The 25,481-nt window shown below is 37.0% G+C and overlaps 3 protein-coding genes across 4 annotated transcripts; 1 reads left to right on the top strand and 2 right to left on the bottom strand.

Moving 5' to 3' along the window:
- Positions 1-332: 332 nt before the first annotated feature.
- On the bottom strand, positions 333-13,989 carry LOC307167995 (heat shock protein HSP 90-alpha). Of its 2 annotated transcripts, none has more exons than XM_079887422.1 (11): positions 13,787-13,989; positions 11,865-12,017; positions 9,767-10,133; positions 8,772-8,905; positions 7,426-7,758; positions 6,324-6,489; positions 5,059-5,249; positions 4,181-4,328; positions 3,350-3,618; positions 2,501-2,834; positions 333-1,243 (listed from the first exon to the last, which is right to left on the bottom strand). In XM_079887422.1, the coding sequence occupies exons 2-11, from the start codon at positions 12,015-12,017 to the stop codon at positions 1,134-1,136; spliced, it is 2,205 nt and encodes a 734-aa protein (XP_079743548.1). In that variant the 5' UTR covers positions 13,787-13,989; the 3' UTR covers positions 333-1,133. The 2 variants fall into 2 exon arrangements, with proteins under 2 accessions (XP_079743548.1, XP_079743549.1); XM_079887423.1 differs by lacking the exon at positions 333-1,243 and adding an exon at positions 1,491-1,512 and having other exon boundaries at positions 2,473-2,834; positions 13,787-13,985.
- A 151-nt stretch (positions 13,990-14,140) lies between these two features.
- Positions 14,141-21,240, bottom strand: hsp90aa1.1 (heat shock protein 90, alpha (cytosolic), class A member 1, tandem duplicate 1). The gene is made up of 11 exons (XM_079887424.1): positions 20,885-21,240; positions 19,265-19,417; positions 18,082-18,448; positions 17,869-18,002; positions 17,144-17,446; positions 16,893-17,058; positions 16,616-16,806; positions 16,389-16,536; positions 15,614-15,882; positions 15,186-15,519; positions 14,141-14,409 (listed from the first exon to the last, which is right to left on the bottom strand). Exons 2-11 carry the CDS (start codon positions 19,415-19,417, stop codon positions 14,300-14,302), a joined length of 2,175 nt encoding a protein of 724 aa, XP_079743550.1. The 5' UTR covers positions 20,885-21,240; the 3' UTR covers positions 14,141-14,299.
- Positions 21,241-24,130: 2,890 nt separating this feature from the next.
- wdr20b (WD repeat domain 20b) lies at positions 24,131-24,429 on the top strand (the record flags this gene model as incomplete). Its single annotated transcript, XM_079888726.1, is given in 2 exon segments — positions 24,131-24,232; positions 24,235-24,429. Coding segments are annotated over 2 exon segments (246 nt in total). The 5' UTR covers positions 24,131-24,181.
- Between the last annotated feature and the right edge of the window lie 1,052 nt (positions 24,430-25,481).

The raw sequence follows: 25,481 nt of genomic DNA, 5'->3' as shown, positions 1-25,481 counted from the left end.
GATGAGAACAACGTTCAAAAAGTAGGAAAATCACCCAAAAAAAAAAAAATGTTTTAATTCAAAACCTTTTGTCAAATTATTTAATTATTAAATTATAAAAAAGTAAATTTTTGGTAAAATGCGTCCAATAAAAATCTACCTGACCTCAAACATTTGAACCAAAAAAATATTTTAAATGTTCATCAGCATAAGCACTAATAGGGGTGTGACGAGATCTCGCAATATTTACAACATGCCGATATTTCCAGTCATTAGAAAAGTGGGAAACAGTGGAAGAGGCCGAGATTAGAGATGTTTCTGATTAATTAATTAAAGGCTATTCTGACGCTGCATTGTGTGCTTGCCAAACGAAGCTCAGTGAAATGCACTTCTGAGCTCTTAGAGAACTGGATGATCATTAGATGATGCTTTACATTCCCCTTCATTAGTCAAATTCACAATTCATTAATTCATTAATTCAGGACACATTTACAAAAATAGAAATGTATAGAAAATATAGCTGATGCATTATGACAACTATAATCATTTTGCATTTACTGACTTATGCAGGGTAGTAATGCCTATATGTTTTGAGGGGTGAGATTCAACAGAGAACAGTAGGCTATCATTTTTGATAAACATGCCATAAGCAGTTGATAATATAGGAAAGAGCAGACAACTGTACATCATTTAACCGCATAAATGTACCAAAGCATTTGCAACTTGTTCAAAAGAATGAGACACTGTTTTTAATGGCATTGTCAGATAAGAATGCATCCTTGTAGCATTTATTTAAATTCATGCTGACTAACTAACCCGATTATGTTTTCATTCACTGTATTACAGTGATGTACTGTACTGTACCCTCTGATTCAGATGCTTGGGTGATGAACATGAAGAGTCCGTCATCAAATGACCCGATATGCTGAACTTTATTTCAGGATCCCGCCGTGTCAATAATACAGTATCAGTGTCATACTTTACATCCCATAAACACTCAAAAATCAACATTGGAATGTTATTAAATACAAAAAAATGTGCAAATACAACTCAAAATACAAAAAAGGAAAGGTAGGATGTCAATGAAAACTTTTTACACAGAGCTAGAGACGGTGAGTGTGTGTCCTCACACACTGTTCCTGTTTTTCCTGCGCTCAGTCGACCTCCTCCATGCGTGAGGCGTCGTCGTCTCCCTCCAGCGCCGGCATCTCCTCGACCGGAGCAGAACTCACCTCTTCAGTGGGAACATCCTCCTCGTCGATGCCTGACACACACACACACACACACACAGTGAACGTCATGATGAATGTCATTACACATTCAGTGTTTTAAACACACTGTTTCTGCACTGCAGTTTACTATAAGTTTGAGTTTATTTATACATTTTTAAAACATTTTAGTTTTGCCATTTTCTTGGTAACATTCTAAAATAATGTATATTTTTAACACTTCAGTATAATTTTAAAGAATTTTACACATTTTTTTAACAATTTATTTGACGTTTTTTTATATTTGTTTTAAGCTTGAACATTTCTAACGTTTTTTTAAAACAATTTTTAAACAATTTTTTTAAAAATTTTGTTTTTGTTTTGCTGTTTTCTTGGTAACATTCTAAAATAATGTATATTTTTTAACACTTTAGTATAATTTTAAAGAATTTTACAACTTTTTTTGAATTTTTTTTTATTTTAAGCTTGTAATTTTTTTTTTAAAGATTTATTTTTGGCGTTTTTGCCTTTTATTGGATAGGACAGTAGCTAGACAGGAAGCGAGGTGGGGAGAGGTGGGGGGGGGGGGAATCGGGAAAGGTCCACGAGCTGGGACTCGAACTCGGGTCGGCTGAAGCGCAACGGCGTGGCGGCGCACTGACTACGAGGCTATTGGCACCAACATTTTTGTAACATATTTTTACATTTTTAAAAACATTTATTTTGGTTTTGCTGTTTTCTTGGTTACATTCTAAAATAATGTATATTTTTAACCCTTTAGTATAATTTTAAAGAATTTTACAACTTTTTTGATTTATTTTTTATTTTAAGCTTGTAATTTTTTTTAAAAGATTTATTTTTGGCGTTTTTGCCTTTTATTGGATAGGACAGTAGCTAGACAGGAAGCGAGGTGGGGAGAGGTGGGGGGGGGGATCGGGAAAGGTCCACGAGCTGGGACTCGAACTCGGGTCGCCTGAAGCGCAACGGCGTGGCGGCGCACTGACTACGAGGCTATTGGCACCAACATTTTTGTAACATATTTTTACATTTTTAAAAACATTTATTTTGGTTTTGCTGTTTTCTTGGTAACATTCTAAAATAATGTACAGTTTTAACACTTAAGTATCATTTTAAAGAAATGTACAAATGTTTTTGAACATTTTTTTTAACGTTTTTTTTTGTATTATAAGTATTATTTTGAACACTTTTAAGTATAATTTTAAAGAATTTTACACATTTTTTTTTACATTTGTTTTAATCTTGTACATTTGTAACATATTTTTACGTTCAAAAAAAATATTTTTTTTTCTAACCTAAGCCGAGTTTGATCATCCTGTAGATGCGGTTGGAGTGCGTCTGCGGGTCGTCCAGCGTGAAGCCCGAGGAGAGCAGCGCCGTCTCGAACAGCAGGATCACCAGATCCTTCACCGATTTGTCGTTCTTGTCGGCTTCTGCCTTCTCTCGCAGGGTCTCGACGATGGGATGGTCCGGGTTGATTTCCAGGTGCTTCTTGGCGGCCATGTAGCCCATGGTGGAGTTGTCTCTCAGGGCCTGAGCCTTCATGATCCTCTCCATGTTGGCCGTCCAGCCGTATGTGCTTGTGACGATGCAACAAGGCGAAGACACCAGACGGTTCGAGACGGTGACCTGACGCAAGGATAAACATACCAGTTAACAATCAAACCTGATGTATAGAAGCACCACTGCAATGTTTCAGGGCCTTTCAAAATGGGGTCCGGGAAAATATTCAGAGAAAGATAACGTCTCGGGTTATGACTGTAACCATTATTCCCTGAGAAGGGAACGAGACACTGCGGGAACACCCTTAGCGTGACGCATCTGAGGTATGAATGAAACTAATCCAATCCTGTTGGTGCCGCGTGATGATGTAGCGTGTGACGGCACACATGGAAGCTACAGGGCGTCCCCCAGTGTCGTCATCCACGCAGTGCGAGTTCCCTAGAAAGGGAACATTATAAATGTGTGTTTGGGATGTGGATTTTAATGGTGAGACTTTTGTTTTTGTTGTCAGGCTCTCAAAAATGAAATAAAAGTGTGGTTTTAGATCGGCCAATTTATCGGTTATCGGCTTTGAAATACACCGAATTATCGGTTATCGTATCAGCCAGAATTTTCGTATCGGTGCATTAATCGATCATTACCTTCTCAACTTTCTTCTCCAGGATGTCCTTCATGATCTTGCACAGGCTTTCGAACTTGGCCTTCTTCTCCTCCTGCTTCTTCTTCTCGTCCTCGTCCTCGGGAAGCTCCAGACCCTCTTTGGTCACTGACACCAGGTTCTTGCCCTCGAACTCCTTCAGCTGCTGAACGCAGTATTCATCGATGGGCTCGATCATGTAGATCACCTCCAGGCCGGCTTTGCGCAGACGCTCCACGAAGGCCGAGTTCGCCACCTGATCTTTGGTCTCGCCTTTGGAAAGAGTTTTGACAATTGTAAGAAAAATGGTATCTTTAATTTTCTGATTAATCGTTTTTAAAAACGTGGATGATTCAAAACCGATTCTCAAAGGCCACGAATCGATTATTTCCCATATTTATTTATCTATCCCCAGAAGCCAGCATTAGTTTTCCTCCACTTCATAGGCCTGCAGCCTCCATGTTACAGCTGATGCTGTGTGTTTTATGTGTGTTTAATCTTAAACATAAGATAACCTGATCGTGTTTGATCAAGGCGTGCCACTGTTACGACTCGTCCAATTCTCAGCATCAGTTTTTCATCTTGCATCAAAATCCTGTCTATTCATTGTATGCCTTTGAAATATAGAGTTGGGTTCTGCTTTAATATACCCAGGTGTGCCTAAAATAAAAAGAGTTTAATATACAGGTTTGTGGCTCTTAATTTCTTTTTATTAATTAGCCACTTGTAAACTTGAGCGAATCGGGAATCGAATTTAGAGCTTGCGAATCGAATTGGAACATCTGAATGGATACCCAGCCCTAGTTAAGATAATGTTCATTAAGCAACCACTAACCGGTGATGTAGTAGATGTGCTTCTGTGTGTCCTTCATGCGCGTGACGTAATCTTTGAGGGAAACCATCTCGTCTCCAGAAGCGGATGTGTAGTAGCGCAGCAGCTCCGACAACTTCTTCCTGTTCTGAGAGTCTTCATGGATGCCCAGCTGTGTGTGAGGAAAACAGCATGTTCATTTACTCCTTCAATAACCTTTAACCCTCATCCTTCCCTCGCACTTTGTAACACATCTTTCCCTCACGGGTCAAAATGACCCGAAGCCCTAAAATGATACTAATTTTTATTTTTTTGTCCAGAAAGCTTATTTTATTTCATTTTGATACTGTTTTCTAATTTTTAATGCAATTTTTTGGAGATTTTTTTATTCTATTTACCTTTAAATTACTAGATTTGATCAATGAATAATAAATAAATAGTAATTTAAGTAATTTCCCTTTCAGCTCAGCTCTAAATATCTTACAATGGGAGTCTTTGACCTCTTGTGGAAAATAAATAATATAAGATGATATTTCATAACTCTTGATGGCCTTATAGCTCTATATGGAGCTGTTCCTCTTGGTCCTAAAGTCAGCAGTGTGCATTCAGAGACACATGTAGACATAAGATAATTTTTTGGTGAAGTTTTAGCAATTTTAGGTTTTACTGAAGCATTTCTCGCATTCCATTAAGAGGGTCAAATTGACCCACGATGGAAGGATTTGTTACTTTTTTTAATTTCAACCACAAAACTCCTTGAGTCCATTCAAGTGTGACTGAAGTCCTGGGGTCTTGTACCCCTCTGATGAACACTCAATTTTAAAAAAATGAGTTTCGGGTCAAAATGGCCTCAGGGAAGGATTAAAGCTCTGGTTTTAAGCGATAAGAGCATCAGTTTTCACCTTGATGTTCTTGGAGAAGTGCTCGTAAAGCTTCTTGTAGTTGTCTTTGTCCTCAGCGAGTTCGGTGAAGAGATCCAGACACTTCTTGACCAGGTTCTTGCGGATGACTTTCAGGATCTTGCTCTGTTGAAGCATCTCTCTGGAGATGTTCAGCGGCAGATCCTCAGAGTCCACGACGCCCTTAATGAAGTCTGGGAGGAAAGATGGATCACATTAACCCTACTGTCTCATATTTGATATGCACCTTTTTCGAAGGCCTGTAAGTGATCAAAACTAGGGATGCACGATATATATCGGCCACCATCTCAGCCGATATCGGTCCATTTTTAATGTTATCGTTATCGGCCAGATAAGAAAATTTGGCCGATATATATCAAAGACGATAAATAATGGATAATTTGCTTCAGCTGAGGATGTGGCTTTTAATGGTGAGACTTTTGTTTTTGTAATCAGGCTCTAAAAAATTAAATCAAATCAATATTTAGATTTATCGGCCAATATATCGTTTATCGGCTTTCAAATATAAAGAATTATCGGTTATCGGTATCAGCCAAACTTTTCATATCGGTTCATCCCTACTAAAAATGGTAAGTCTGTACAGTGTTATTCTGCAATATATATTTAAGCCGATAAATAATGGAGTATTTTGAAACTTTACGAATGTCAGCTCGTGCTTCACGTGTCAAATCTGCACTGATTTTTATTTCAAGTAAACATAACTTTTATATTGTTAGTAATATTTAATCTGCACTGAGGCAGCTTCGGTTTACTTGACTATCAGACATCAGTTATTAGAAAGTATTAAATATGATCATCAGGCTTTTGAAGAAGGTTAATCTCTCAATCATCATTGTATTGCATTGCATTATATGTATTGATCATTTTAATATCATCTTACTAAGACATATTATTGGGAAATATTGATATTTAAATGCATTTTCTGTAAGTATCTGCTACTGTTATAAAAAATCACTGTTTTACATCACAAGCATCATAATTTCATCTTATTTGTCCATATAAACATCAGCATCTGCTGTTTTTTCCTCACTATATCAAACTTAAAGAGCCATCAAAACTTGACATATCAAAAAAGTTTAGGTTTTTGCAATCTGTCTTCCAGATGCTTCTCATGTCACGCTTTACAGGGTTAAAAACACAGCAGAATAAACAACACTGAGACTTAAGGTTACCTAAGAACACTGGGAAATCTGTGGCGTTTGCGTCTTAAGCGTATATTCAGAATCAGACTCTGATTTGATTCTTACTGAGGTACTCTGGGATGAGCTCGTCGCAGTTGTCCATGATGAAGACCCTGCGCACGTACAGCTTGATGTTATTCTTCTTCTTCTTGTTCTCGAACAGGTCGAACGGAGCTCGACGAGGAATGAAGAGCAGCGCGCGAAACTCCAGCTGACCTTCCACAGAAAAGTGCTACATGGGAAAACAAACACACAATCAGCCGGTTAAACTAAACCCTCTGGTGCTCTTCATGTGTCGGTCAAAAATGAGCGAAATTATTATTATTTTTCAATGAAATTAATATATTTTAGTTTTATGTTTTTAGCGCAATTTTCCACTGGACAAATTGCGATTGTTAACTCATGATTTCTGTTCTGTGCGTCTGTGCGCACCAATCTTGCACTTCTATCTACTCCTCAACCAGACCACCTAGAGACTTCGGGTTTTCGGCATTATGTTAAGGAAGGTCTAATCTCGGGAACGCACAAAAAAAATCCAGGAAAAGATTTACTATCTCTTAGTGTTGTGATCCCATGAGGTGAGAAAATTGCTCTAAAACACTCACTGAGTTTTTATTACTTGTTTATTTAATATATTGTATTTTTAGGGGATTTTATGGTACTAAATTATATTTACGCTGTATTTATAATCCATTAATTCACTTTTTGAACACAGACCTTAAATTAAATTTATGATTCATTTCAAATTTATTATTAAATTAAACTTAAACTGTGGTAAATGTTGAATGGTTTAGAGCAACAGACTGAAGTTTGGTCTCTTTTCAAAGACGACGCATTTGAAGGATTATTGATGAAGTGAAAAAAGTTTTAAAAAGTTTAAAAACTTAAAAAAAAAAGTTACAAAATGTTACGTTTATTGTTATGAAAAATGTGCAATTAAAATTAAAATATATTTTTTTTTAGCTTAAAAACTTATTTCTGGGTTATTTAGCTTGTTTGCTGTACACCTGGTCACATAACAGCTTTTAGACATTGTTGTTTTTTTGTTATAAGTCACAAATGACGAGGCAGCTTCACTCAATACAGCCCCCCCCCCCCAGTGTGGGCGTGGCCTAAATGCGCTCAGTCTCTATTATACTGCACTTCTATCAGTCGATCAGACAGTCACCTTGACGGCCAGGTGATCCTCCCAGTCGTTGGTCAGGCTCTTGTAGAACTCGCCGTACTCTTCGTTTGTGATGTCATCGGGGTTGCGTGTCCACAGGGGTTTGGTCTTGTTGAGCTCCTCCTGGTCGATGTACTTCTCCTTGATCTTCTTCTTCTTCTTCTTCTTCTTGTCGGAGCACTTGTCGTCGTGGTCCTCGTCGTGGTCCTCGTCGTCTGAGCCCACGTCTTCGATCTTGGGCTTGTCCTCGTCCTTCTCGCCCTCCTCTTCCTCTTTCTTCTCCTCTTCCTCCTCCGCTTCATCATCGCTCACCTCCTTATCGCGCTCCTTCTCGACCTGAAATAAGCATAAAGCACAGCTTAAATAGCTAATCGTTGTAGCGATTAATTATTAATTAATTAATTATTGTAGCTAATAGCGAGTTACAGCGTTGTACTCAAAACACACTCCTATACATGCACGAGAGGGATGTGATCCTCATTTTCTTTATGTATAAAAAAGTACATTTTCTAAGCAAGATCAAATATTCAAATATTCTATTAGAAGACAAGTGTATTGTAAGCATTAATAAATTGGTAAATTAAAAAAAGCTAAATTAGTCCATTTGAATGTAATCATAGCTTCATAAAAGTAACTAGTCGAGTGTGATGTTTTTGTGCACTTTTGAAAACGCAAGTATGAGTCATTTTTATAAAACGATGGAATATTAGCTTAATGATACATTATACAAGCAAAAATGTAGAATAAACAAAATACAAAAAAAAAAAATTAAATATGGTCATCTTTTTAAATTGTGGAATCGTAGCTTGATACATTATTGTCAAAAAAATTTAATCAAATACAAAAAAACATTATGTATGATGCCTTTTAAATAAAAGTATAGAATAATAACGAAATTATACATTATATCAACTAAAAATAATATATATTCATTTTTTTTTAATTATGGAATAGTAGTTAAACGATACATTAGCAAAAAAAAATACAAAAAACATCAAATGTGTATGATGCCTCTTTTTTTAAAATTATGGAATATTAGCTAAATTATACATATCAGAAAAAATTGAAATAAACAAAACACCAAAAAAGGCTTTTGCTCGCAGTAAGAAAGGGGAAAAATAAACATTATTTAAATAAATTCAACTAAACCAGGGTTTCGCCAAACTGAAGTTGATGAAAAGCTACTAATTAAATCATAAATGTACATTTAAAATACATAAAACAAAATTTATTTGCCCATCCTGCATATCATGTCATTAGAAAACCGTGAATATGTGAATGTGCGGTTAAATTAGTGATCCTTAAAATCTAATGTCCTGTTCTGCAGAATGAGCCAATGAAACACTCACGAAGAGCGTGATGGGGTAGCCAATGAACTGCGAGTGCTTCTTCACGATCTCTTTGACTCGCCGCTCTTCGATGTACTCCATCTGATCCTCCTTCAGATGCAGGATCACTTTAGTGCCGCGACCCATTGGCTCCGCTGTAAAGAACATGCATTTCACATTACAGTTCCAGTTCAATAATTCAGAGATAACCGTCTTTAACCCTCTGGTGCTCTTTGGTTATTTCTGACCGAAAATTTGTACATTTTGTTTAGAATTTTTTACTTCATTAGAATGGTACGAAACTTTTTTTTTTAGGTTTCGGCACTTATGTGAACACAAATAAATCATGGACATGATTCGAACAGGTTAAATGGTCCTGAAAAAAAAAATAGTCCCACTTGAGCTCCTCGCGGTCTGAAATGAGGCATTGGAAATGAATGGAGACGAGTTTCCTCTAGTGGAAGCGTTTGGTACTGCAGCCGAACACACTCTCACTGAAAGATCATTTTCTTAAGCTCAAATTTTGAACACAACTTGTTTAGAATTATGGCTTTGATTTTCTCACATTTTTAGAGTAAAACATGTTTTTGAAAATATATATTTCATATTAAAAATTTAAAATAATATTTTTGCACATTTTTCATAACAATAAACGTAAAATTCTGTAACTTTTTTTAAGTTCACTTTCTTCACTTCAGCAATAATCTGCCAAGTGTCGTCTTTGAACAGAGATCAAACTTCAGTCTGTCGCTCTAAAGCGTTCAAGATTTACCACCGTTTAAGTTGCTCAAAAAGTGAATAAATGCATTATAAATAAAGCGTAAATATAATTTAGTGCCATAAAATCAATACAATATATTATATAAAAAACACTATCGAACTAAAATATTGTACATTAATTTAATTGAAAAAAAATAATAAATTTCGCCCATTTTTGACCGACACGTGAAAAACACCAGAGGGTTAAAATAATTCAAAGACAATCGTATTTAATCGAGCGCTTGCGTTCCACTTACAGTTGTCCACCTTAACGGTGAAGGACCCGCCCGCGGACGATTCCCACGCGTACTGCTCGTCATCTATGTGTTTGGTGATGACCGTGACCTTCTCGGCCACCAGGTAGGCGGAGTAGAAGCCCACACCGAACTGGCCGATCATCGAGATGTCGGCTCCCGCCTGAAGGGCCTCCATGAAGGCCTTTGTGCCGGATTTGGCGATGGTGCCCAGGTTGTTAATGAGGTCCGCTTTGGTCATGCCGATGCCGGTGTCAATGATCGTGAGTGTGCGCTCTTGTTTGTTGGGAATGATTTCGATTTTGAGGTCTTTTCCTGAGTCCAGCTTGCTCGGGTCTGTGAGACTTTCATAGCGGATTTTGTCCAAAGCCTGATGGAAAACAGAAGAAATATTTAGTTCCTTATGCGTTACACTGAAAAACGTTGTTAAATAGCTTCGTTATTTTGTTTTATTATTCGCATGTATTTATGGATGCATAGTTTTTAAAGTGCCCCTATTATGCTATTTTAAAGGCTCCTAATTTTGTCTCCTACAACAGGTTTACATGCATCCCAGGTCAAAAACACACTTTAAAGTCGTCATGAAGACAAAATGTACCCTATTTACTTAGTTTTTTTTAAATTATGGAATAGTAGTTAATACAATTTATCAGCAAAGTTTTTTAAATAAATGTAAAAAAAAAATCTAAATATGGTAATTTTTTAAAGTTATGTAATAGTAGCTAAATGATAAACAGAATAGCTATTTAATTCCTTATGCGTTACACTGTTCTCTTACGCAGCTTTATTAAGACAGAAAAACATAGTTAAATTGCATGTAATGTCCTTTGTTTTTTTAGTTTTATTATTTGCATGGATTTATGGATGCAGTGTTTTTAAAGTGCCGCTGTTATGCTTTTTAAAGGTTCCTAACTTTGTCTCCTACATTGAACATACTGTACACTGAAACGACTCTATATTCAGTTTCACTTGGAAATACGTCAAACACGGGGACTGTAATTTTCTTATAACACATTTCACATCACCTAATTTCTCAAAGAGTCTGAAAACGCTTCGTTTGAAGATTCAGTCTCTCTAAGCCCCGCCTCTCTGAGAGCTGCTCTGCTCTGATTGGTCAGAAAGCAAACGCTCATTATCATATCTGAATCTCAGTGATACGAACAGTGACGATGGTGTGGGTTTTACCGTATCAATCTCAGAAAACAGCGTCTTCTCGACACGAACAACACAAACCAAACTCTTCCAGTCTCAGATACACTACAGTGTTTGAGGGCGGAGCTAAGAGACGCTGTTCAGCCAATCAAGACCACATTATGCAAATTAGTTACAAACCTACGCAGGTTCAGCAGTGAGACTAAATTACCGACGACTCGTTTCAGTTTGACTCTTTCTTTTAGGAGACAAAACCCCCAAGTATCTTTGAAACCGCAGAGCTTTTCTCTTCACAAACAGCTTTATCACACACTGCATGAAAGGAAACATTTAAAAATGCATTATAGGGGCACACTGAAGGCTAAATGCCATTTAAAAAAATAATTTAATTATAATTTTGCAGTGCTATTTTTGTTCTATTGCTTGTAATGCGCTTTGTTTTTATTGGTAACACTTTACAATAAGGTTAATTTGTTAACATTAATGTATTAACTAACATAAACTAACGAGCAAAATATTTGTTACAGTAATTAGTAATCTTTGTTAATGTTATTTAATAAAAATACAGCTGTTCATTGTTAGTTCACAGTGCATTAATGTTTACAAATACAACCTTTGATTTTAATAACGTATTAGTAAATATTGAAATATTAACTAAGATTAATAAATGCTGTAGAAGTATTGTTATTTTACAGTGTCCTTGTTACGTACATGTACTTATAACAGTAAATTATGCATAATTACATGCAACTAACCCTCAACCAAACCCTAATCCTACCCTAATCCTACAGTAAGTACATGTGATTAATTAATATTACTCAGTAATTAAATATATAATTACACTGTAACAATGACACCTTAAAATAAAGTGTAACCGTAATAATAAGTCAGATTAGACTTCTGCGGTGTGATGGAGAATGCTGATCACTCGCACGGCACGATTACGCACGTCTGAGGAGTTGGAGATGAGCTCTCGGAGGAAGATCTCTTTGTTGGAGTAGAAGGTGTTGATGATCAGAGACATGAGCTGAGCGATCTCAGCCTGGAAAGCGAAGGTCTCGGCCTCCTCATCCTCCATCGCCTGGTCGTGCACCTCCGGCATCTGGGAGTGTGCGGGACAAACACAACATTACATACACACACTATTCCACGAGGGTCACGTCTCAGCATCTCAGGCATGTCAGGGCAATCGCGATGAATCACATCCCAAATAAAAGTGTTTGCATAATATATGTGTGTGTACTGTGTATAATTATTTTGTATATATAAATACACACACATGCATGTATATATTTAAGAAAAATGTGTTATTAATATATAAAATATTTATATTTATATATAATATAAATTATGTATAAATCTATATATACAGTAACATGCAAATATTTCTTAAATATATGCATGTGTATGTGTGTATTTATATATATATATACAAAATAATTATACACAAAACACACACATATTATGTAAACACAAACTTTTATTTTTGAATAAATTAATATTATGAATTTACATTTTCTAAATGAGGCAAGGGTGTCGAGTTACATTCAAGCTATTTTAAGGTATGAAGAATATTTTTTCAAGTAAAAACGTTTAAATATGTAATTTTGGTGATCAAAGATGATTTTTTAAAGGGATAAAATGATTGACTACAGGGGGACTTTAATTTAATTGTACATTTCTATCAGCGTTGCACAGTTCTCGACTTTCAATTCTATTCAATTCACATGTATCTGTATAAAAAGCAGCTTTACAGAAAATGCATGAGTCCACATTACAATTTACAGTGATCTGTTATCAGAGGAAACTGTCTAAGTTATGCATTTCAGAAATTTGCATATTCAAAATCACAGTAAGATAAAAGTGTATTCATTTAAACAATGTAATAAATTTATAATTTTAATTGCATGTTGCCTGTAGACATTACATCAGTAAAGACATATAACACTCAGTAAATAAATAAATAAATAAATAAGCACGGAGATGTTGCTAGTCATTATTTAATTATAATTTTAGTATTTAAAAAGCATTAGTATTTAATTTAAAGGAAGCTGGTTAAATGGTTAAATCAGTGTATCCTAACCTGAACCATCTGAGGCTCATAGCGAGGTTTAATTCAAAATGCAAAAGTGTTATGCACATAAAACATATTAATTCTATTATTAACCCATTAAACTCATTAGACAGGGATTTATTTAACTCCCACACTAAGCTGAGGGGAAATGAGCGCCACCTGCCGGTCGAAGCCGATCATTACAAGCTTCTAGAACCTACCGAACTCTCTGTATATGCATTAACATGGAGAACATCACTTCAGTTATCACTGTACAAACGTTTAATATGTGAATGAGACACTATAATGCAATTCATTTCAGTCGGGAAAAATACCAATAGCCTACGTTATGCTTTAACGTTAATATTGACATCCTCGATATGCGTATAAAACTCGCATATTTAAAATGCACTCTTATAAACATGCACATGCAATAATTATGTCCTCAGATGCTTTCATAAGCATATTTATTGACAGTGAATCTTTTAATAGGCTCGTTTAATCTGATGAAAATCCTCTGAGGTAAAACTCCAGATGGACTCCTCATTCTCCACATCATTTCAAAATTAAGCCCTTTTAAATATAGTAACAGCGACTTACAGGTGTAAGAAAAACTTACATGAACTTCATATTTGCTCAAATACAAGTAAAAAAAAATAAAATCTCCGTGTTCTTTATATGTGAAGTAGCATCACAACTGTTAGCAGAATGAATGAAACGGGATTAAACGTCGAATATCCTCACAACATTTGCGTGTAATAACAAAAAAAAGTGAAATAGTATTGAATTAAGACGTTATTCCGATTATATATTCTTACCTTTAATGATTTGTTAAAGTGAATTAGATTAGGCGGTCCTCCTGATGAAAGCTGTGAGATTTCTCTCCTCAACTGTCACTTTGAGAGACGCGTAAACATGCGCGTGCGTTCGTTACGCTCACTTATATACGTCCAGTTGAGAGAGTTCGAGAACGCGTACGTTCCACAAATCTCTCGAATCTTCTCAATGCTTTCCAATGGGCGCGAGGGGAGGGGCTTGGCTGTCAATCATCCTCTCGTCACCATTACATCGGTTAAAGGGGCGTGGCCAACAGTGAGGGACATGACATTTCTAGATCGCTGCTTTAACGAAATCAGAAGTAGCAGCGAAATAAGGACAGACCTCAATTCATATGTATTATTAATCATTTATTAAAAATATTCAACTCCAAAAATGTTTACAAAAACAGCTTAAATTAGAAAAGCTTAGAACATACAGTTTTCTGGTCACTACATGTACACACACTCAAATACATTAAAAATACAATTTAGTGCTATTTACACTAAAACTCTTTAGTCAACTTCCTCCATTCTAGAGCTGTCTTCATCGCCCTCCAGAACTGGCATGTCTTCTTCAGCGGGTTGAGTAATGTCCTCCACAGTAGAGTCATCATCATCGATGCCTGCAAAATACAGATTCAATAATAATTAAGTCACTTTTTCCTCTGAAATTTAATTTATATGACTACAATCTTAAAGCCACCATGAAATCAAAATTTACAATTATATTTTTTAATGGAATATTGCAGTGAGGATTTAACCATGCACATCATTATTTAAAAAAATAAAATAATGCGCCCTCGTAATCGTTAATCAAAGATTATCTCTTGTTTTCTGATGTGTTTACTGGTGAGGGCGGGACAATCCTCAGCAATATATGAAAATGATCCGGTCAATTCCCAATGGTTTCATGCCGATTTTAAAAATAAAGGTTCCAAAAATGGGATTTTCAAAGTGATGCTTTTGAAGAATCATTTTTTGGGTTCCCCTAAAGAATTTTTCAGTGAACGGTTCTTAAAAGAACCATTTTTTTCTTAGTGTGAAGAACATTTGAATAATCTAATGAAGCTTTTTCCACTGTAAAAAAAATAAAAAATAAAAAAATAAAATGGAACGGTTCCATGGATGTTAAAGGTTCTTCATGCAACCATCAACACCAAGAAAGAACCTTTATTTTTAAGAGTGAATGAGTGGTTTTTTGATGGGCATTACCAATGACCAAAGAGCAGAGTGCAATATAATGCTACTCTTTAAAAAATGCTGGGTTGTTTTAACCCAAAATTGGGTCAAATATGGACAAACCCAAAAGTTGGGTTACATTTTTAAATTAACCCAATTTTTGGGTTGAAACAACCCAGCATTTTGTAGAGTGTAATAAACAGTAGGCTCTCACACTTACCAAGACCAAGTTTGATCATCCTGTAGATGCGGTTAGCGTGCGTTTGCGGGTCTTCCAAGGTGAAGCCCGAGGAGAGCAGGGCGGTTTCGAACAGCAGGATCACCAAGTCTTTCACGGCCTTGTCGTTCTTGTCGGCTTCTGCCTTCTCTCGCAGGGTCTCGACGATGGGATGGAGAGGGTTGATTTCCAGGTGCTTTTTAGCAGTCATGTAGCCCATGGTGGAGTTGTCTCTCAAGGCCTGAGACTTCATGATCCTCTCCATGTTGGCCGTCCAGCCGTATGTGCTTGTGACGATGCAACAGGGCGAAGACACCAGACGGTTCGAGACGGTGACCTGTTTGGATACAAATCCAAATATTCATTATCATTTCAGAGTTCTGAAGACTATGCACTTCTAAATCTTAGTCTAGTATGCTAATAGCTTCTACCTTCTCAATCTTTTTGTCTAGGATGTCCTTCATGATCTTGCATAAGTTCTCATATTTGGTCTTCAACTCCTCCTGCTTCTTCTTCTCGTCCTCGTCCTCGGGAAGCTCCAGACCCTCTTTGGTCACTGACACCAGGTTCTTGCCATCATATTCCTTCAGCTGCTGAACGCAGTATTCATCGATGGGCTCGATCATGTAGATCACCTCCAGGCCGGCTTTGCGCAGACGCTCCACGAAGGCCGAGTTCGCCACCTGATCTTTGGTCTCGCCTTTGGAGAGTTTTGAAAGTTGTAAGAAAATGGTCTCTTTGGGTTAAAGTAATGTTTAATCTGGTGCTCTTCTGTCATTTTACGTTTTGAAACGTATATATTTGTTTTTAGAAAATATATATTTCATATAAAAATTGAAAATAGTATTTATGTGCATTTTTCAGAACAAAACACGTAAAATTCTGTTACTTTTTTCACTTCAGCAATAATCCGCCAAGTGTCGTCTTTGAACAGAGATCAAACTTCAGTCTGTTTCTCTAAACCATTTAATATTTACCACAGTTTAAGTTCAGGTCTATGCTCAAAAAGTGAATAAATGGATTATAAATACAGTGTAAATATCATTTAGTATGAAAAAAATCCCCTAAAAATACACATTATTAAATAAAAAACATTATCAAACTAAAATATAGTACATTAATTTCATTGACAAAAAAAAAAAGAGATGGGTCATTTTTGACTGGCATGCGAAGAGCACCAGAGGGTTAAGTTCATGAACCACTAACCGGTGATGTAGTAGATGTGCTTCTGGGTGTCCTTCATGCGAGACACGTAGTCCTTGAGGGAAAGCATCTCGTCTCCAGAGGCAGATGTGTAGTAGCGCAGCAGCTCCGAGAGCTTTTTGCGGTTCTGGGAGTCCTCATGGATGCCCAGCTAGAATAGAAATATATTTTAGGATATATCTTGGATATATTGAAATGAGTTTCATTAGCTACTCGAAAAGCACATGTACCTTGATGTTCTTGGAGAACTGCTCGTAAAGCTTCTTGTAGTTGTCTTTGTCGTCGGCGAGTTCGGTGAAGAGATCCAGACACTTCTTGACCAGGTTCTTGCGGATGACTTTCAGGATCTTGCTCTGTTGAAGCATCTCTCTGGAGATGTTCAGCGGCAGATCCTCAGAGTCCACGACGCCCTTAATGAAGTCTGGGAGGAAAGTTTAACTCGTTAACACTTAAACTCTTGGGTCATATGTCTAGGAATCATTTATAATGAACTCTTGAGACACTTACTGAGGTATTCTGGAATGAGCTCATCGCAGTTGTCCATGATAAAGACCCTGCGCACATATAACTTAATGTTGTTTCTCTTTTTCTTGTTCTCGAAAAGGTCAAAGGAGGCTCTTCTGGGAATAAACAGCAGAGCGCGAAACTCCAGCTGGCCCTCGACCGAGAAGTGCTGTATCAACAAGAAGATTGGTGGTCTTCTCAATAAAAGTCCAATCATTTTTATGTTATATTTATGACTTAATATAACTACCAACCTTGACGGCCAGGTGATCCTCCCAGTCGTTGCTTAAACTCTTGTAGAACTCGCCGTACTCTTCATTGGTGATGTCATCTGGGTTGCGGGTCCACAGGGGTTTGGTCTTGTTGAGCTCCTGAACATCAATGTACTTTTCCTTGACCTTCTTCTTCCTCTTGTTCTGGCCATCTTTGGTGTCTTCATCCTCATCAGCCCCCAAGTCCTCAATCTTGGGTTTGTCTTTGTCATCGCCAGCTGCCACCTCCTCATCCACCTTCTCTCCCTCTTCAAGGTCAACCTCCTTCTCTCTCTGTTTCTCAATCTGCAAGATATTTTTATGTTTTATAATCTGGGCACTAGAAGCATTGGAAGGTTTGCAGTCCAGGTACCAAAGTAGAGGCACTTACAAAAAGCGTAAACATTTTTTTTTTTCAGACTTTATATCATGCAATTTGGACTTTATAACTCGCAATTGAGAGAAAAAAGTCAGAATTGTGAGAAAAAATTCAGAATTGCAAGTTTATATCTTGCAACTCAGACTTTATAACACTCAATTGCGACTTTATATCATGCAATTTGGACTCTATAACTCGCAATTGTGAGAAAAAAGTCAGAATTGTGAGAAAAAAGTCAGTCAACACTCAATTGCGACTTTATATCAATGCAATCTTTATCTGTTTTACAATCTGGGCACTGGAAGCATTGGAAGGTTTGCAGTCCAGGTACCAAAGTAGAGGCACTTACGAAAAGCGTGATGGGGTAACCGATGAACTGAGAGTGCTTCTTCACAACTTCCTTGACGCGCTTCTCCTCAACGTATTCAGACTGATCCTCTTTAAGGTGGAGAATGACTTTGGTACCACGTCCAATGGATTCACCTATAATTGCAGAGCATGATTAGTACTTTTTGAATAAAGATCCAATTGATTTGTATCAAAAACTTCTAAGAGCTCATACCAGTGTCTGGCTTCACTGTGAAGGATCCGCCGGCTGCAGACTCCCAGATGTACTGCTCGTCATCGTTGTGTTTGGTGATGACCGTGACTTTCTCGGCCACCAGGTAGGCGGAGTAGAAACCCACACCGAACTGACCGATCATTGAGATGTCGGCTCCCGCCTGAAGGGCCTCCATGAAGGCCTTTGTGCCGGATTTGGCGATGGTGCCCAGGTTGTTAATGAGGTCCGCTTTGGTCATGCCGATGCCGGTGTCAACGATTGTGAGTGTGCGCTCTTTCTGATTGGGGGTGATGTCAATCTTCAGGTCCTTGCATGAATCAAGTTTGCTTGGGTCTGTCAAGCTCTCGTATCTGATCTTGTCCAGTGCCTGTTTTAAAGACACATAAAACAATGGGCCACTGAAACAACTGGATTTAGCCTTTGGTTATGACCCCTTCGGGTCATTTTGACCTGAAAATCATTTAAAAAAATTTTTTTAAATTGAGTGTTCATCAGAGGGGTCCAAGACACTAGGACTTTTGTCGCACTTGAACTATTAATGGATTAGAGGAGTTTTGTGGTTGAAATTTTAAAAAGTAAGAAATCCTTCCCTCGCGGGTCAATTTGACCCTTAGGAATGAATGGAATGCGAGGAATGCTTCAGTATACATAGAAAAACCTAAAAATCCTCAAAATAAAGACTAAAAAAGCTAAAACTTTACCAAAGAATTATTTAATAATGTCTACATGTGTATCTGAATGCATACTGAAGTGAACTGACTTTAGGACCCAGAGGAACAGCTCCATATAGAGATATAAGGCCATCAAGAGTCAGGAAATATCATCTTATATTATTTATTTTCCACAAGAGGTCAAATACACACAATGTAAGATATTTAGAGCTGAATTAAAAGGGTTATGCATGAAATTGTGAATTATTTTGAATTTAAGTTGAAAGAATGTGAGGAATGGGCTTACATTGCTGTTTATTTATTATTCATTGATCAAATCTAGTAATTTAAAGGTAAATAAAATAAGAAACAGCAACGAAAAAAATTTGCATTAAAAAATTGAAAAAAATATTATCAAAATAAATAAAATAAGCTTTCTGGAAAAATAATAATAACAATTAAGTATAATTTTAGGGCTTCGGGTCATTTTGACCCGCGAGGGAAGGATGAGGTTAAATCTCTGCTGAACTCACGTCTGAGGAGTTGGAGATGAGCTCTCGGAGGAAGATCTCTTTGTTGGAGTAGAAGGTGTTGATGATCAGAGACATGAGCTGAGCGATCTCAGCCTGGAAAGCGAAGGTCTCGACGTCTTCCTCCATCACGGGCTGTGCTGCTTTCTCTGGCATCTGCGCAAAACCAAGAAGGAAACGGACAAATGAGGGTTCTGAAAGCTCTAACATTGGAAAATATAACCAAAACAAATATATTTCATTAAAATAGAATGGAGTTTGAACATTGTGTTTTCCTGTAATTATTCTTTCTAAATATGAATTTTGAATTGACACGTGTTCTTTTCAGTGTTGGCCAGCTATATTCAATGGAAAGTGATGGAAGTTTGTTTCTGCCACGGAATAAAACAATTTAAATGATAATTGCGACTTTTTATCTCACAATTCTGACTTTTTTCTCGCAATTGCGAGTTATAAAGTCAGAATTGCGAGAAAAAAGTCAGAATTGCAAGTTTACATCTCGCAGTTCAGACTTTATAACACGCTATTCAGACTTTTTAAGAAAAAAAATTGCTATGTTGGCAACACTGGTTCTATTAATAATTAAATCTGAACTTCTATTTTATCCTTCTAACTTCTATCTATTCGTCCAATAGTACAAACAAAACATTTTCATACCAAATTTTTTTTTTACAAGCATTCATTACTTCCACCACTACGTCTTAAATCACAACATTTTTCATAACTAAGAAGTTTAATATTAACTTTTCATTTGCTCTCCTGCGCTCTGAGTCTTTGATGAAGGACAGCTGATTACCCCTCTCTACGCTGTGAAAGCACAGCACATGTCCAGCACCTGTCATGAGTTCAGGAGGGGGGAGGAGTGTCACATGTCCTCACGCAAATGGCCATTTATGCAACCCATACTATCCTTTTCAACACATTTTAGAGGGTTTACTAATGTAATTTGATTCTCATTATTCTCAATTCTCATTTTTAGGATGTTGTTTTGGGTTACTCTGGGTTGAAAAGTCACAGCTGTCATGATTTGATGAGATGAGTCGGCATGCTTGCAGACATGTGCTCTTCTCTTGTGGCCAGTGTTGGTCTGATGTGCTCTAAAAGCATTTAGGATTTACAACAATTTAATTGGAAATGTCTTCTTCTTTTTTTAGGCACTCTAAAAAATGATGGGTTTGGGTCAAATATGGACAAACCCAGCTGTTGGGTTAAATTTTTAAATTACATTTGGTAACACTTTATTTTACAGTGTCCTTGTTTCATGCACTTACCATAGTAATAACAGTAAATTATGCATAATTACATGCAACTAACCCTCAACCAAACCCTAACCCTATAGTAAGTGCATGTAGTTGCTTAATATCAGTACTTAAATATGTAATTGTAACAATGACACCTTAAAATAAAGTGTAACCTTACATTTTTAACCCAACGTTTGGGTTTGTCCATGTTTGACCCAAAGTTGGGTTAAAACAACCCAGCATTTTTTTTTTTTTTTTTTGAGTGTATGCTCAAAAAATGGACTTTAAAATGTAAAGCTGTAAATTAATCAGATATGAACCCCATTCTAACGGCCCAATGTTCTAAAATCAGTGCAAATCCCAAACTCGTAATTCCTCTTACCTTGATAATTGTCTTCGAACAAGGTCTCAGGCGTATGGAGATCTTAATCCACTTGGGTTTGGTTTGAGTTTTGGTGTCGCCGACTTCTTCTGGTCGCTGGTTTAGCTTTATCTGCCGAGAAGAAGGCCTTCATCAGGCTTTATATACGCGTGAGCCAACTTTCTCGAAACCCCCATTCAGAAACTTCCAGAAGGAATGCCCACTACAGATAGGAGTGCTAAAGTAAGACCACCAGGCCGAGTGTGTGTGTGTGTGTGTGTGTGTGTGAGGGGGGTGTTCGCTATCCTAGACCCCTTTTGTCCTTTTTTGGGGCAGGGAGTCACAAGAAGTGTCTGTCAATCAAAGGAAGAACGTTCCGGATAACACATGTGTCCACCAGAGACTTCTTCCTATAGCAAAATCTGGAAAGCTCATTGGCTGATCCAGTGACATATCACTGAGGTGCTAAAATTCACAATGAAGAGATAAAACTCTATAAAAGACAGAACTCTGAACTTGCGGGCCTAGTTTCATCTTATGATGTGCTCTGATGAATATTGGCACGCCATTGGGGTCGCCATTGGTTTATAATTCGGCGAATGTCAACACTACGAGTCATGTAAACACACCATGAAACCTCGAGGTTGTTTGAGACTAAACAAATATACAAAACTCTAGTGTTTAAAAAACTGTTCTTGGGTCATTTTGACCCGTTGTTTTCAATGCAATTCACCAAAAATCAACCCGACAAAAACCTCTAGTCATGTAAACACATAAACCTCTAATGTAGCTTGTTAGAGACTTAAAATATATAAAATTTAAGAAATTATGAACTCTTGTGTTTAAAAAACTGTTCTTTGGTCATTTTGACCTGTTGTTTTCAGTGCAATTCACCAAAAATCAAGGTTATGAAAAACTCTAGTCATGTAAATACATAAACCTTTATAGTAACGGCTAAATAAATATGGAATATGAGAAATTATGAACAAAAACCATTAGAGGTTAATTTGACCCACATTGTTTTCAATGCAATTCACCAAAAATCAAGGCTATGAAAAACTCTAGTCATGTAAAAACATAAAACCTCTAATGTAGCTTATTAGAGACTTAAAATATATAAAATTTAAGAAATTATGAACTCTTGTGTTTAAAAAACTGTTCTTTGGTCATTTTGACCCGTTGTTTTCAATGCAATTCGCCAAAAATCAAGGCTATGAAAAACTCTAGTCATGTAAACTCATAAACCTCTACTGTAGTGAATAAATAAATATGGAATATGAGAAATTATATTTAAAAAAAATTTGTTTTATCTCTTTAGGGTTCAATGCAATTTTGCCAAAAATCAGCACAACGAAACACTCTAGTCATGTAAACACAAACGCGTCACACATCAGGTTTCAGCAGAGACAAGGGGAAGCAAGATATAAACACAGCAGTTTTTATTCTCAAACTATCTCAAATCTTTACAAAACCAAATCACAGGAACAGAGCAACCTGTAGAATAGAGACAGACTGAAACACATGGGCTTAAACACACAGAGGTCAGGAGACGAGACACAGCTGGGACAAATGAACATAACGACAGTAATGAAGACAACAGGTGACCAGTGGAACACACACTGAACGTGACACCTCTGTTGGTGTGACTAAATATGATATATGAGAAATTTTTCTCTTTAGGGTTCAATGCAATTCACCAAAAATCAAGGCTATGAAAAACTCTAGTCATGTAAAAACATAAACTTCTATTGTAGTGATTAAATAAATGTGAAAGATGAGAAATTACCAACAAAAAATAGTTTCTCTCTTGAGGGGTCAGTTTGACCCACATTGTTTTCAATGCAGTTCGCAAGGCTAAATCAAAGCCGTATGGATTGCTTTTATGATGGATGATGCACTTCTAGGGATTCACAATCAGGAGCACCATTCACTCCCATTATAAAGCTGGGAAGAGCCAGGATATTTATTAATATATCTCTTGATTGTGTTTGGCTGAAAGAAGAAAGTCATATACACCTGGATTTGGTGGTGAGTAAATTCTGGGATTATTTTTGGGTGAACTATCCCTTTAAATTGCTTGTATATCTCTCAGTAGATGCTATAATATACACCAGAAAAAAATAATCTCAAGCTTATTCACCCCCCCAAAAACAATCAATCAGCTTTTTGTTCAATCAGGTCAAAAGTAACCACAACGTGAATATTTTTTTTATGTATATAACTAGTGTCTAGTTGTGCTGATCAAAGTATGGAATAGTGATGTTCGGTTCATGAACGAATCGTTCTTTTGAACCGATTCATTGAAAAGAACTGTCCGAAAGAACCGGTTCGCGGAAATGAATCGGACTAGTTCTCGAGGCTGTCTAGTGTTTTCCCGACCAGAGGACGGCGCTAGTGTTTTCCAGCACATTCTCTGACTGACAGCGTGTGTTTCAGAGGAGTTTCCAGAAGCATATGTGAGGTTATATATGAGATTCAATCTGATATAAAAACTTGCAACAATACTGGGAGTTTGATCTGTTTAGAAGTGACCAAAGCTCTGTCTACAGTCAGTCACATATTTTATGTAACTTTTATCCTCTTCTCTTCGGACTTCTCTTCAGCGACTCGGCGCACAAGAACTGACGTTCATCTCCAGAAATGTGTTTCTTATTAAATTTAACTTTCTAATCACATCCCTCAGACTATACACAATACAAGCACCAACCTTTTGATGCTTAATGAGTTTATTTAAAGATGTGATTTAACTTTAATACTGTGGGTTTTTTTCTGTGTTTACTCTGCTAGTATTAGTTTTCCCTCTTCATGCATGTGCATTTATCTGTTATTATGCAATAAAAAGCTGCTTTAGATCTGCAAAAATTACGTTTACAAGATACGAAGAGACCATGGTTATAGCCTATTTTGTGGTGTATTTCCTTCAGTGGAATTATACAACAATTATTTAACAAATATTGGCTGTGTTTGTTTATTGTTTATTCCTGCATGCCTGAGAATTCTTCTTTTGTTGCTGTTGTGTGGAGTTATAATGTCCTTGCCCTGAACTTTTTTATTTATTTATTTATTTATTTATTAGACGGCAGTTGTTAATGAGCCAGCTGGGTAACACTGGCACAGTTACAGAAATGTTGATTAGTGTAGAAAGAAAGAAAGAAAGAAAGAAAGAAAGAAAGAAAGAAAGAAAGAAAGAAAGAAAGAAAGAACGAACTGGAATTGACGAGAAAAAAGCTTCGATTTGATCTAACTAGCGTGAACGCGCAGCGCACTGCCTGTGTTTTGCGCGTGCTCGTGCAGCAGCGGAATGAACGCTAATGTAAGATGGCGGCGGAGGGAGGAGGGAAGGAGGAGAATGAAATTAAAACTCAATTCTCTCCACACGGGAGGGCGTGTATAAACTCATGCCGAACTCACAGTACAGTCGCCCGAACCGGGTCCCGTTCAACTCGCAGGGCTCGAACACGGTTAAGATCTCATTCGTTAGCGTGAACGACCAGTCCAGGAACGGCGAGAGAATATGTTTCAATGTGGGCCAGGAGCACATTTATAAAGGCGTCAGGAAGGTGTAACTGAGACTCTTCCACGCGCATTAATCAGTGTGCATTGGGTTTGATTCGGGTCAGACTGTGCACTGTATCTAAACGATGTTTACAACTCAAGTTGCATGGAAACGCAACCCAAAACACACTGATTTTGAACTGATGCACTTAACGTAGGAAACCTGTTGCATTTTATTTTAAAAACCGTTTACAGTAATGCCAGTGCAATCCAGAGCATAGTTTTTGGTGGGTAACATGTTGCATTATATGTTGAAAAGGTGTATGTGTGCAGACTGTGCACAATACCATTGACGTGTAAATGCAACCCCCAAAACACCCTGTTCATTCAGTCATTTGGGGCAGATCTCGGCTGTGCATGATGCCTGGGATGGGTAACCTGTTGCATACTATTGCAAAGAGTCCAGAGTGATATAGCCTTAATAATTTATGTTTACAGCATCATATGCAACCCATACTGTACTGTGCATTAACTTTATGCATGAGGTTTAGGTGGTTAACATTTGCATTCTTTGGTAAGTTCATTTAAAAAATAATATTGTTTATATGCTCATGCATCCTAGAATATAATGTATTTATTTGCACTGATTTCTGCGCAGTTATGCATGAGATTTGGGGTGGGTAATCAGTTGCATTATGTTGAGAGTATATTTTTGTGTTTTCATTATGACTGACATGTCCTGTGCATTCTGTCATTCTGAGCAGATTTTGGCTTATGCATGATGCGTGGGGTGGATAACGTGATGCAACGTGATAGAATTAAATACACTATCAGTCAAAAGTTTTGAATTGGGAAGATTTTTAATGTTTTAAAAGAAGTCTCTTCTGCTCACCAAAGCTGCATTTATTTGATGAAAAATACAGTAAAAATTGTGAAATATTATTCTAATGTAAATCATCTGTCTTCTATGTGAATATACAGTAAAGTGTAATTTATTCCTGTGATCAAAGCTGAATGTTCAGCATCATTACTCCAGTCTTCAGTGTCACATGATCCTTCAGAAATCACTCTAATATGAGGATCTGATGATCAAGAAAATCTATACATACAAACACTAATGCAA

The sequence above is a fragment of the Squalius cephalus genome (genome assembly GCF_949319135.1).
Source record: "Squalius cephalus genome assembly, chromosome: 12".
Classification (NCBI taxonomy): Eukaryota; Metazoa; Chordata; class Actinopteri; order Cypriniformes; family Leuciscidae; genus Squalius; species Squalius cephalus.
Note: the sequence above shows the minus strand (reverse complement) of the source record. Positions and strands in the feature narration are given on the sequence as shown.

Coding starts and splice junctions, on each gene's coding strand:
- LOC307167995 (XM_079887422.1), bottom strand. CDS start 12,017: ATGCCGGAGGTGCACGACCAGGCGATGGAGGATGAGGAGGCCGAGACC. Junction 10,134..11,864: donor TCATCTCCAACTCCTCAGAC/GTGCGTAATCGT, acceptor GTTTTCCATCAG/GCTTTGGACAAAATCCGCTA. Junction 4,329..5,058: donor ACTTCTCCAAGAACATCAAG/GTGAAAACTGAT, acceptor CCTCACACACAG/CTGGGCATCCATGAAGACTC.
- hsp90aa1.1 (XM_079887424.1), bottom strand. CDS start 19,417: ATGCCAGAGAAAGCAGCACAGCCCGTGATGGAGGAAGACGTCGAGACC. Junction 18,003..18,081: donor CACAGTGAAGCCAGACACTG/GTATGAGCTCTT, acceptor CTGCAATTATAG/GTGAATCCATTGGACGTGGT. Junction 15,883..16,388: donor GCACATCTACTACATCACCG/GTTAGTGGTTCA, acceptor AACTCTCCAAAG/GCGAGACCAAAGATCAGGTG.